Genomic DNA, 13,119 nt, shown 5'->3' with positions numbered 1-13,119 from the left:
TCCAGTGTGCCCCAGACCTCTGCCATCTTGGATTCAGAGGTGTTGCTGGCACACTGGACTGCTCTGAGCGGCCAGTGCCAGCAGGTGACGTCAGCGGCTCCTTCTGATAGGCTCTTACCTCTCTTGGTAGCCAATCCTCCTAACCTGGTAGCCAAACCTCCTTTTCTGGCTATTTAGGGTCTCTGCTTTGGAGAATTCTTCAGATAACGAATGCAAGAGCTCATCAGAGTTCCTCTGCATCTCCCTCTTCACCTTCTACCAAAGGATTGATCGCTGACCTTTCCAGGACGCCTGCAAAACCGCAACAAAGTAGCAAGACGACTACCAGCAACATTGTAGCGCCTCATCCTGCCGGCTTTCTCGACTGTTTTCATGTGGTGCATGCTCTGGGGTAGCCTGCCTTCACCCTGCACCAGAAGCTCCGAAGAACTCTCCTGTGGGTCGACGGAATCTTCCCCCTGCTAACGCAGGCACCAAAAGACTGCATCACTGATCCTTTGGGTCCCCTCTCATCCTGACGAGCGTGGTCCCTGGCACACAGCAACTCTGTCGAAGCGACTCCCACAGTCCAGTGACTCTTCAGTCTAAGTTTGGTGGAGGTAAGTCCTTGCTTCCCCACGCCAGACTGCAAAGCTGTGTTCCCCGTGATTTGCAGCTGCTCCGGCTCCTGTGCACTCTTCCAGGATTTCCTTCGTGCACAGCTAAGCCTGGGTCCCTAGCACTCCGCCCTGCAGTGCCCAGCTCGCTGAGTTGGCATCAGACGTCGTGGGACTCCCTTTTGTAACTTCGCGTGGACTCCGGTTCACTCTTCTTCTAAGTGCCTGTTGGGGTACTTCTGCGGGTACTGCCTGCTTCTGTGAGGGCTCTCCGAGTTCCTGAGCGCCCCCTCTGTCTCCTCCTTGAAGAGGCAACATCCTGGTCCCTCCTGGGCCCCTGCAGCACCCAAAAACCTCTAACGCGACTCTTGCAGCTAGCAAGGCTCGTTGGCTGTCATTCTGCACAGAAACACCTCTGTAAGCTTCATTGCGACGTGGGACATCAGTCTTTCAAAGGAGAGGTCCCTAGTCCTCTTCTTTCTTGCAGAACTCCAAGCTTCTTCCAACCAGTGGCAGCTTCCTTGAATCTTCAGCTGGCATTTCCTGGGCTCCTGCCCACTCTCGACACTGTTGCGACTATTGGACTTGGTCCCCTTGTCTTACAGGTACTCAGGTCCGGAAATCCACTGTTGTTGCATTGCTTGTGTTTGTTCTTCCTGCAGAATCCCCCTATCACGACTTCTGTGCTCTCTGGGGGTAGTAGGTGTACTTTACTCCTACTTTTCAGGGTCTTGGGGTGGGGTATTTTTCTAACTCTCACTGTTTTCCTACAGTCCCAGTGACCCTCTACAAGCTCATATAGGACTGGGGACCATTCGTGGCTCGCATTCCACTTTTGGAGTATATGGTTTGTGTTGCCCCTATAGCTATGTGTTCCTATTGTAATCTATTGTGATTCTACACTGTTTGCATTACTTTTCTTGCTATTACTTACCTAATTTTGGTTTGTGTATATATATCTTGTGTATGTAACTTATCCTCAGACTGAGGGTACCCACTGAGATACTTGTTGCATATTGTCATAAAAATAAAGTACTTTTATTTTTAGTAACTCTGTATATTGTGTTTTCTTATGATATTGTGCATATGATACAAGTGGTATAGTAGGAGCTTTGCATGTCTCCTAGTTCAGCCTAAGCTGCTTTTCTATAGCTACCTTCTATCAGCCTAAGCTGGTCTGGTAAGTTAAGTATGATCGGTAGGCGTGATATATTTGGTAAGTATTATACATTATGTATGTTAGGTTGGGCATGGGAATCAGAGTAGGTAAGGTAGATTAGGTATGTGAGGTAGATATGTAGTTAAGGTAGATAGATAGTGAAGGTTAGGTACAGTAGGTATAGTAGGTGAATAGGTCAGGTAAATTAGGTGTGGGGTAGGTATGGTTGGTACTAGATAGTTTAGGTATATTAGGTTTGATAGGTAAGGAGGTTAGCTATTGAAGTAATACTAGTTAGGTACGTTATATGGCTATGTAAGGTGTGGTTGGTTACGTGTGGTAGATTACAAATGGCAAACAAGCCAATGGCTAAAGAAGCTTGACCCAAAGTACCTTTCTGAAGATGATATGTTGTCTTGTATGTGTTGTGTTGTTTCTACGATGTGTAGCCTGTAGCGTGTAGTGGTGGCATGAGGTCTTGTCAAACAGTTACACAGTGTGAAGCTGAAGCTGTGTCCACAAAGAAGAGTGTTATGGAGGGAGTGAGAAGGTGACCGCTGCCCTGTACAAGGCACGCACAGCAAAATTTTCTACAGTTGAGACCTTTGACCCAGGGCTAGTATTTTTAATTGGTTATTTTTATTGAATGTTTAGGAAAGTCTACATGGGCACGCGTTTTTACTTTGTGAACTAAAAAGCTGTAAATCCTACAACAGCAAAGTAAACATGTGACTGTGCAATGGCAATTCGTGCGGCGTCTTAAAGATGGGCTCACCCATTCATACAGCGAGGACCTAAAAAGGCATGAACCATTCTTCTCTTATAGATTGTTGTTTTAAGAAAGGAGATTTGCGTGGACAACCACATGTGGCACCTTCATTGTGTGGCGCATCAGTGGATTGTGGATGGTTTAAGGGTTGGGAGTCTGAACCTGTCCTGCTGATGATTAGTTGTTTTCACAGTGGCCATGAGAGCCCTTTTTTCCACCACTTGGATGTTCACCCGGGGAACATATTACAGGAAGTGTCCTATGAGCACCACTTGTATATGAGCTCCCTTTGTGCATATGTGGGGCACGTTGGTATTATAGAAGAGGCCAATGATGCTTGTGCGGCAACTTGTATAATACGGATCACATTGGTGCCTCTTTTCCACCACTTATATGTTCACCAGGGGACATATTACAGGAAGTGTCCTATGGGCGCTATTTGTATATGAGCTCCCTTCGTGCAGACCTGCATCACGTTGGTATTATAGAAGAGGCCAATGATGCTTGTGCGGCAACTTGTATAATACGGATCACATTGGTGCCTCTTTCCCACCAGCAGGAGCACAAGGGGGCTTTCCCTCTTTTGCATGTAGATGGGGCCCAACACAAATGAAAGAACACTTCGTCTCTGTGCCATATTATAGGCATGGTTGCAGAGGCAAAGGAGATATCTGGGGGACGCTGATTGTGCAGCCAAGAAACTTAGTAGACAGTCGGTTCTGACGGCTGTTCACCAAACTTTAAACAAAGTGAGAGTCTGTTTTTGAAAAACAAAAACTAATGACTCTCACAGCTTGGGAGTTCTCTTCCAGGTTGTGGGGTCCTTACTCTGTCCACCCTTAATAGTTCAGGCAGCATATTACTCTTCATTTGGTGGCCCCTCCTCTATCATAGGTAGCTTTATGTCAACAGAGTCAATGTCCACGGAAACCTTATAGTCCCGCCTTCTAATAATGAGGCAAGCTGACCAAGAGTTTGGGGGACAGGGTACTCTTAATCAGGCCCTCTGTGTATATTTGAGTAACTGTACTGTTGCAGCCTGACTTAGCTTTTTGTGGTCATCGTCAACAAATGTTTCACACCTTATTTAGAATCAGGGAAAGGAGCTACAGTGGGACTTATTCACAAAGATAAGCTTACACTTTTGTGTAAGTTTACAATTGTTTGCTATTCACAAAGGTATTTTATGAGTAGTTTCTTTATGACAGAGGAGCCTCCACATATAACAAGCATTTGCAATGCAATGGGTCTCGTGCTTGCTCAAGTTAGAGCGATTAGCGTTGTAAATTCCTAACTGGACTTTTCTTGCCACATAAATTGAAAATGAAAAGTAAAACAGTCTACACAAGCAAGTCAGTTCAAAGTGCCATGGCTGCCACGAGTGCGAGAGTTATTGGCTCCATGTGTGAATGTCTAGAAAGGATCCCGGCTGGGATGAAAGGCAAACCGAGACCGGAGGAGGGGCCATCACAACTGTAACAGGAGGAAGCGTGATGGCAACAGAAATATTCACTTAGTTAAATCGCCTGGGGAGGGAACTCAGCACACAAACAAGGGACATTTCACAAAATGCTCCAATACCAAACATTTACAATGCATTTGCGAGAGTGGGAGCTGTTGACTTTTTTTTTAGCTACGTGTTTTTGTTTATAGTGAAATGGCTGTATGTGGTTTGTTGAGGAGTTATGTGTGTTGAATTGAATTGTTAGTTGTGGAATTGTGTTGGGTGGAATTGTGTGGTGTGTAGTATCCTTGTGTAGTGGAATTATGTGATGTGGTGAATAGATAGGGGTAAGAACTGCACAGAATAAATATAAAGGAAATAGCGAGAGATAGGTAGTTTGTGTACGCAGTGGTGACTGAGCTCTAGATAGAGGAGCAGAGCGAGTATGTGAGAAAGAGAAAAAGAAGGGGAGAGTGGGCCACAGATCCATAAAAATGTGTAAAAGAAAAGTGTGCGTGAGAGTTGATAAGATGGATAGATGTAGATAATATTGATGACAGTGTGGAGAGACAATGAAGATGATGGTGAGATTTTGTTATGACTTCATAAAGATTGAAGAGGAAAAGTCAAAGAGAACTAGTGTTATGAATTAGAGGGTCAGCATATGAAAGCATGCATGCAACAAATGTAATTTATAAGAGAAAGATTGCATAAAACGTGTGTGTGCTACAAGTTTTTAATACCGTCACAAAATAGACACCATACAGTTCATAATGTTTTCATTTTTGCAGTCTTCAAATTCTGAAACCGTTCTGTGCCATGTCATAAAGATTTGACCACTCTGCATAATTAAAAAAACAATGAACATTCTTTTGGTACACAAAACACACAGCAAAACCAAAGATTTGGGTCTGCTCTTCTAAGCAGGTATTGTACGTCTCTGCCTGTCGGGTAATGTGAAACACAGAGGAAATGCAGCGTTAATGCAAATACTTTGTTTATTTCGTGAGCTTCTCCTTATAATGATAGCAAGGTGGGATATACAAAGTAATTTACTGGCACTGTTTATCTTAAATTGCAACAACACAATGGAAAATAAACCAACTTGGTTCTCACTCTGAAGCAACTATTTTCTGTCTCCGTTCGGCCACCGTAAAATGCAAAAAGCATTTGCAATGCAACAGTTCTCGCATTTCTCAAAGTTAGAGCTATTAGCAGTTGTAAAGTCCCAACTGGACTTTTCTTGCCTCATTAATTGGGAAAAAAACAAGTGTGATCGCACTGCTAACCATGCGAGATCACACTGCGAAATAAGAGGAAAAGTAGTCCACAAACCAGACGGAAAACAGAGAGCCTCGTGTGTTTTCAGTACTTGGTCGCTGCGCTCGAGGAGGGCTAACCACCGGAAAGCATTGACGTATGCGTGCCTTCCACTAATGAAAGCAAGCAGATTTTAAAAGGCAAGTCCACGAACCAATGAAAGACACTGACGTTACATGGACGGGGCTCTGAGCCCTTTTCTAACTAGTACAGCGTCTCACAAGCGTTACGCACGCATAAGCGCATGCTACGCAGGCTCGACCCTAAAAAGGTACCAAAACAATGTTAAAAAGTTAAGACATTGTGATAATAGTAATCCACATTTAAAATTAGGATTTAGCAAAAAACATTAGAAGGTTCAAAGCAGCATGATCGCATAGCCTTCCAGTTTTTTGCAAGCTTTAAAAATTTTGTAAAATTACAGTTCAAAGCGGTGTTCATTGCCTTAAGCATGTGATCACAGATTGACTACACGAGCTAATTCCGCGCTGGTTAAAAAGTGCACTTAACAGTCTCATCCTCTTGTTCAGCAGACCGGGCAGAGAGAGGTTATGTGGATAATGTAAGCAGTGTTTACGAGAATACTAAAGGAAAGGAGTTCCATTGAACCAGCCATTGAGGTGAATTTTTAAATCTGGAGTCTCAGACCTCGCATATGAGCTACAATTGTTGCCATCACCTTGTTAAATATTGAGCAGATGTTTATTTAAGAATCAACAGTGATAGTTAGTATTTATCAGTGTTCCCTATCCTAAATCACATGGGTTAGCTGATTAAATAAAATACAAATATACAAAAAAACAGAAATATGCAGTAAAAATCTGAGCTAGCGTGACTATCTTTAACTGCTTGAGAGGAAAGGAATAATTTAAGTGGAAGAAATCCAGAATGATACATTGTTGTTTCCCTCTCCACTGCCAAGAAACATCAAGCATAAACCATGACCAATCTGACAGAAATCAGTTATACCATTTTCATGTGTAAAGGTTTCTTTCCATCCTGCTAATGTTCTCTGCGGTTTGTGCATGGAGTCAGGAAGGAGGTAGTTGATGGTCACACTTGTAAAGAGAAGTTAAGCTAAACACTAAAAGGACCAAGGGTTTTGTAGCGAGGCTAGACTGGGGAAACTTGGGATATCACTATCAGCCGCAGCTGTTGCTTGGACCACGTTGATGCAATGGTAAAGAACCATTGGGTTCCTTGTCCTCAAAGGTGAAGCTGAAGGCGAACCAGTTCGGTTGGTACATTAGGATTTTCGCTCTCTGGCCATTGGGCAAGTGGTCTAACTTTACCTTAAACTTTGCAAACCGCTGGTAGCTCTGCATGAGAACTAGTCCACCTCAGTGAACTGTCTCCTGAATGAAGGGCTCAGTATGGGGCCCCAAAGAAATAACGTGTTTTTGCACTTAGTCTCGATTTGTACTTGGTGAGGATTTCATCCGACAACCTTAAAACTGCTTTCCTATGATATTTACCATTTGCCTTTGGTCTCTTGCAAAGATCATTCACAATATATATCAATAAGCAAATTCACAGCATTACAAAACTCTGAGCAAACTTCCTGTCACTTGAGAGGGTATTCTGTTTATCCTTTGAAGCTCTTCTGGCTACGTAGGTAATATCTGGCTAAGAGTCAGCCTGTTTGGGAGCTAGTGCGGACCACAGAAAAATACTTTACCCAAGCCATCTGTAAAAGTAACCTCCTTATTAGGGCTATTTGTAGAGGCTACTAGTATCAGTATCAGATCTGGGTCACCTACACTATAACAATGGTGCCTGCAGTACAGTTGGTTCCTCGATCGTCCGAGGGTGAACTCCATATAGTGCACTCTTGGTGTGTTAACAGTCCTTCTAAAGAACTGGGACATGCATTTGCCTGGTTTGACTTCTTGTAATACTCCATATAGGCTTAACAGTTCCTGCCCTAAAGTTGGTTTCCATATTGCCCCTGGGTGTGCATCATACAGTACTCCCTTGGTGGTTTAGCAGTGGTACCAACAGCTTGGGTCTTTCCAGTTGTGCTGGTGGACTCCATAAACTGATCCATAGCGATGCCCATTAACGTTTGATGCTGTCTACCAAATGATAGGGTCCTGCAATACGTTTATGTGCAGCAGTGTTTGACGCGTTGCATCTAAACCACGTTGTCAAACCACCCATGTTGGCTATCCTTGCAACCATGCATTCCAAAAGGTGCACTGCAACCCAATGCAATGCGGAGCAGTTCATGTCTTCACAAGGGGAATGAAGCCCTATATGAATAATACAAAAATAACACACACCAGAAAGTGCTCTGGTAAGAAGATGATCCAAAGACCAATGCAGTACAATACTTGATGACCTCAATGTAATCCTTTAGGATGGTAGTGGGGCTGCACTTCATACCAACTCCTTGACTGCCTCTGTCAAACCTGGGTCAGATTCTAGAGCCTAACTTTTTTTTAAATTTCCAACCTGACTGCTCCATGGAAAATCTCTTCGCCACTGTTCTGCGCCATCTTTTGATTTCTGCCACAATGTTCTTCCTTGGGTTCTACATTTTAAAACTTCCACACTAAACTTTAGCCACTCTTAGTTAATCTTCTGACTTCCTATTTTCCTATAGCATTTAAATTCAAATTAACATTCGATTGGTAGAAAAAGAGGCTTTGGATATGGCTCACTTCCAAGAGTGTATGTCATTCTATTGGCATTAGACGAGGTCCAACTCTCTGTCACTGAAATATGGCAAAATGGAATTTCTGTTTGTGGAGAGTTGCCCACCCACTAGGTCTGCGGAATGGTGGCCTGCTTCTCTGCCCTTCTCAAATCCGGTTAGTAGGGTTTGCAATCCTAAGGTCACCTTTGACTCCACTCTTTCACTTGCACCCCAGGTCAACAAATTAGCAGCCTCTTGTTCCCCCCCCAACTCAAAACTCTTAGGAAAATTATCTCTGTTCCACCCAAGCTTTTTTTGAGAAATGTTGTTCAGGCCATTTTCTCCTCTGACTTAGGCAACGGGAATGCCTTGTATTCCCAATCTCTAGTTCAGGCATGTGCACTGGCTACTTGTTGCCTTGAGTGTCTATCACTGTGCTGGCCCTGTGTTCTTCCAAAAGCATTTTAAATGCTACACCCACTATACGTAGTTTGTGTTTAAAGTAGTGTTGCCATCTGGTTCTGTCTATGATGTTCGGGTTGTGGATGGGTGAGCGTTTTCTTTCTTTGCTGTCAAACATTGGCATAACCTTAACGCAGCCATTTCAGCAGACAAAAATCATGTCCCAATTCAGAAGAACCTTTAAGAAAAGAAAAAAAAAAGCTGTGTTTTTATTTTTTGCAAACTAACCGTACCAACTGCCTCTGCACCAGTCCCAACACTGTGTGGGGGAGAAAGGAGGGGGTGCCTGAGCCTTAAAAGAGCATAACTCTTGATGCACCTATCAGCCTTTGTAGAACGTCACCTGCCTACAAATCATTCTCGCCTGCCCATGAGCGCTATCTGGTTCATCCACTCTTGATTGTTCTTCACTCCCAACACCCCCCAAAAAAAACACCTATTCGCCTCCGTTAAGTTTAATGAGATCACTTCCCACAAACACTTCGAGAGGCATGGAAGGGGAATGAGACAGAGAAACATGATAGATCGGGTTCGAGAAAGAGGATTGGAGACACACAAGGCTGCAAAGAGGAAGGTTTCAGGCAAAATAAAGTTATGTCTGGCATGGCATGGGTTATTTCGACAGGGCAGCAAATATCGTTAAAATTAGCTAAACTCTAGAGGTTTGAAATTGAGTTGCCTAAAGGAGGCTGGTTTGGTAACTAAAAGACAAACTGTGTTTAGCTTTAACAAATCCATCACTCACGCCTATCAAGCGTTATACTTGCATAGCATTTAAAACCCTTCACTGAGAAGCATACAGCTGACCGTTTGAGGTGACTTTTAATGAGAAGTAATCCTGATGTCGAGGGTTTTAAAAAAAAAAACTTTTGCTTTAATATGCTTCCAATTTGAAAACAAATAAAAAAGATGGAAACAAACACGTCATATAGGCGCAAGTCGCTTCACACCGCATCGAAAGTATAATTAGATCTGCCCCTTGTACATAATGCTCGTCTTTCAAGCAGTTATCTTCTTTTAAACAGTTGCTTCTTTCACAATAAAATACATAGAAACAAATAAACAAATTCACCTTTGGAGTTCTCTTTCCGGCTTTAAGTAATGCCCTATGGAAAAATCAGTCAGCGTGCCGCTGCCCTTTGAAAAAGGGTCATGTGGTGCAAGTTATACTGAAAACGACTCTGACAATGGCTTAAACAGTGCTCAATGATGGTGTTAACCGCTGACGAGAATGTGTTGAGCAGCTCATGTCCCCACCCAAGAAGGCCCTTGTTTGCATTTTAAATAGGTCTGCTAGACCAAACCGCCCTCAACCAGTGGCAAGGCCGGTCGATAACACGACTGGGGAAATTTCCAAAGCAAAATAAACAAGCATTTGGAATGCAATAGTCTCGTGTTTGCTCGAGTTAGAGCTCTTAGCGTTGTAAATTACTGACTGGACTTTTCTTGCCACACAGACTAAAAATAACAAGAGGAAGAGAGCGAGCTGACCCTGGAAAAGCCCCCCACTGGTGTTGGTTTATGTTTACAGAGGGAGGTGGTGGGGAGGAGGGGTTGATTATACAACCACAGTGTAAAACAAACAGGCCAATACTGAAAGAAAAAGTCCCACTCAGAAGAGATAAACAGGACATAGCGTAATTACACAGTACTTTGTGCTGCTCCCAAAGTGAAAAAAGGCAGGACAAAGAGGCAGAACTGACCACTAGCAAGCAAGGATTTTTGAAGGACATTGCAACTAACAAATGAAAACGCTGGAACTCACTGCATAGTATACTTAAAAGTATACAGCAGGCCGAACGCTAACGCTCGACCTAAAAATCAGACGAAATGCAACTGCAGTGCTGTCTCATGGGTTATTTCATAAGATCCTTTAAATGATATTAAAGGTGAAATGTGCATGCCGTATATACCAATCAAACAAATAAAAAAAGATTATTTAAACACAACTCCATATAACATAGCCATATGTATTCATTTTGGGAAAGTTTTGGCATGCGCTGCAAAGATATTATGTTACTAATAAATAGAATAGCTTGGATGCTTGTTAAAGTTAAACAAATGTTTTTTGTGTTTTTTTTATCGTAAACACATGAACCTCAAGCTTGTGGGGACTTTCTTGGTTGCTTTTTTCCCTCTCTACTTTTTACTTGCTAAAATCGTAATTACTGACCTGTATGGCAATCCAGACTACTAACCAGACACCGCCTTTGATTACTCAGCCGTGTCCCCGCAGGGCTGGCTCCATCCTAGAACACCAAGGGAGCATGTACATTCTTCACAGTAAAGTGTGCTTAAAATAAACAAAAGGTTGCTGCTGCCACAGAAAGGTAGACTGCGACTTGCTACTCCACCCCCTTTACACCAAATGCAATTGCTAATACCCTGTCTACTTCGTGCCTAGCAGGCATTTTCTTGCATTTGGTAATGCTGAGGTAGGGTCATTTATATGTAATATATGCAACGTCTCACAAGTGCCAGTAAACAAGGGCAAACCTAACACATTGTACAAAGAATAGAGCTCCAGATGAGCCGATAAGGCAGGGCAGACTTCGTGAGTTTTATTCACTTCAAAGGCACTTGACCAAATTTTGTTACAGTCGAGCACAAAAGGCCGAGACTGTTGAAAACACTTATGAGAGAACTGACGCTTCAGCAAGTGTTAAAGGCTGTAAGTTACCATCTCTGCAAAGATAGTTAATAGACCTTAGATGGTAATGTTAAACTGTTGGACGGTAGGTTTGTTTCCGGGAGACAATCATACTTGGGACAGCAGCATAAGAGCGTCATTTATGTTTACATACCCTGCCAAAACCTTGTGCTAAAACCAACAGAGAATAGGTGAAATCACCCATGCATGCTGAACAGTAACTAAAGGTAAATAGAAATCCGATTTTACAATAAAGCCCCTATTGGGTGAGCGCGTTTTGGGTAGAAACAAAATACATTGTTTTTCAAAGGCAGAGGATACTGGGATACAGTCGGTGATGTGGGAAACAATATATTTACAAGCATTTGCAATGCAATAGTTCTCGCGTTTGCGCGAGTTAGAGCTATTTGCATTGAAAATTACTAACTGGACTTTTTTTGCCACACAAAATGAAAATATAAAGTAAAACAGTTGACATAAGCGAGCCGATTAGAGAAAAAAAAGCGCAGCGTGATCGCACTATGTAAAATGCAGCGCGATCACGCTGTGTGAAAAATAAACAGATAAAGTAGTCCGAACCCCAGGCTGAAAACATCTAGCCTCAGATGTTTTTAGTAGTTTACTGGTGCTGTGTAGGTGGGCTAAACACCAGAAAAGGCATGACGTATGCATGCCTTTCACAAATGAAAGCAACAGGATTTTAAAAGGCAAGCCCACAAACCAATGTGAGTGACTGACGTGCCATGGGCGTGGAATAACAAACAATTGTAAACGTAGACAAAAGTGTAAGTTTACCTTTGTGAATCAGGCTCATTCACAAGCACACAATTTTGTATCTTGTGATGAACAAGAATAATAGCGCATTGAAGTTAAACATGTCTAACACCCTGTTACTGTGCTACTAGAGGGTGCAAAGTGCTGAAGACTTTCTTAATTATTGTCAGTGAAAGTTAATTTGGGCCCTGCAGTTTGGAGTGGAAAAAAATCACACCTTCTTTCCTCACTTAACCTCTTGTATTTGTTTTCTCTCTCTCATCTCCACCTCTCCTCTCTTCGGGTTCTACCACCCTGCAGTGGAGAGAGAAGTGTTCTACTGCCCAAGGGTGCAGAGCTGTGCTGGTCTCCAAGGCCAGGCTGGAGATGGTCAAGGGTCTTCCCAGAATCCTCCGCTCTCTCTTCTGAAAACCTCTCTGTGCCTCCGTACAGGTAAAACACTTCTCTTACTTTGAGTCAACATGTTATCTCTCTGTGTCTCCACCCAGGTAAAAAGCTTCTCCTACTTTGGGTCAACATGTTATGTCTCCGTGCCTCTACCCAGGTAAAAAGCTTCTCTTTGTGAGAAAAGGCCTATTTTTGACAATGTTATCCCCCACTTTGTGCCTGATGTATAATGTAGCCTAGAAAGTATTATGCCCAGGGCCCCTGCTAACCAGGTTCCCTGGGCCAGAGCTCTTGCCCTAAAACTGTTGTGATGCATTGGTACTATTGGATACACCCCTAGCTACCACTAGAAGTCCCTAGTAGGAGAGTACTTAGGTACCCAGGGCATGAGTGTAGGAAAGTACCATCTTGCCTGGCATGTTACCCCCATTTTTCACTGTATATATAACGGTTGTTTTAGTTGTATGTGTCACTGGGACCCTGTCACCCAGGGCCCCAGTGCTCATAAGTGTGCCTGAATGTGTTACCTGTGTAGTGACTAACTGTCTCACTGAGGCTCTGCTATCCAGAACCTCAGTGGTTATGCTCTCTCATTTCTTTCAAATTGTCACTAACAGGCAAGTGACCAATTTTACCAATTTACATTGGCTTACTGGAACACCCTTACAATTCCCTAGTATATGGTACTAAGGTACCCAGGGTATTGGGGTTCCAGGAGATCCCTATGGGCTACAGCATTTCTTTTGCCACCCATAGGGAGCTCTGACAATTCTTACACAGGCCTGCCACTGCAGCCTGAGTGAAATAACGTCCACGTTATTTCACAGCCATTTTACACTGCACTTAAGTAACTTATAAGTCACCTATATGTCTAACCTTTACCTGGTAAAGGTTAGGTGCAAAGTTACTTAGTGTGAGGG

The 13,119-nt window shown here is 43.1% G+C and overlaps 1 protein-coding gene across 3 annotated transcripts in view; it reads left to right on the top strand.

Moving 5' to 3' along the window:
- The window catches only part of LOC138288415 (butyrophilin subfamily 2 member A2-like), a 163,877-nt gene that overhangs the window by 21,621 nt on the left and 129,137 nt on the right, over window positions 1-13,119 (top strand). For 2 of the 3 annotated variants that reach the window (XM_069229974.1, XM_069229976.1), the window contains exon 3: window positions 12,113-12,244. The exons of the other annotated variant lie outside the window; for it this stretch is intronic. In XM_069229974.1, the coding sequence (XP_069086075.1) occupies window positions 12,113-12,244 (132 nt within the window). The remainder of the gene's footprint in view (window positions 1-12,112; window positions 12,245-13,119) is intronic. 3 annotated transcript variants of the gene reach the window in all.

Source organism: Pleurodeles waltl, chromosome 4_1, assembly GCF_031143425.1.
Source record: "Pleurodeles waltl isolate 20211129_DDA chromosome 4_1, aPleWal1.hap1.20221129, whole genome shotgun sequence".
NCBI classification, from domain to species: Eukaryota; Metazoa; Chordata; class Amphibia; order Caudata; family Salamandridae; genus Pleurodeles; species Pleurodeles waltl.
This window is presented reverse-complemented; position numbering and strand designations above follow the sequence as displayed.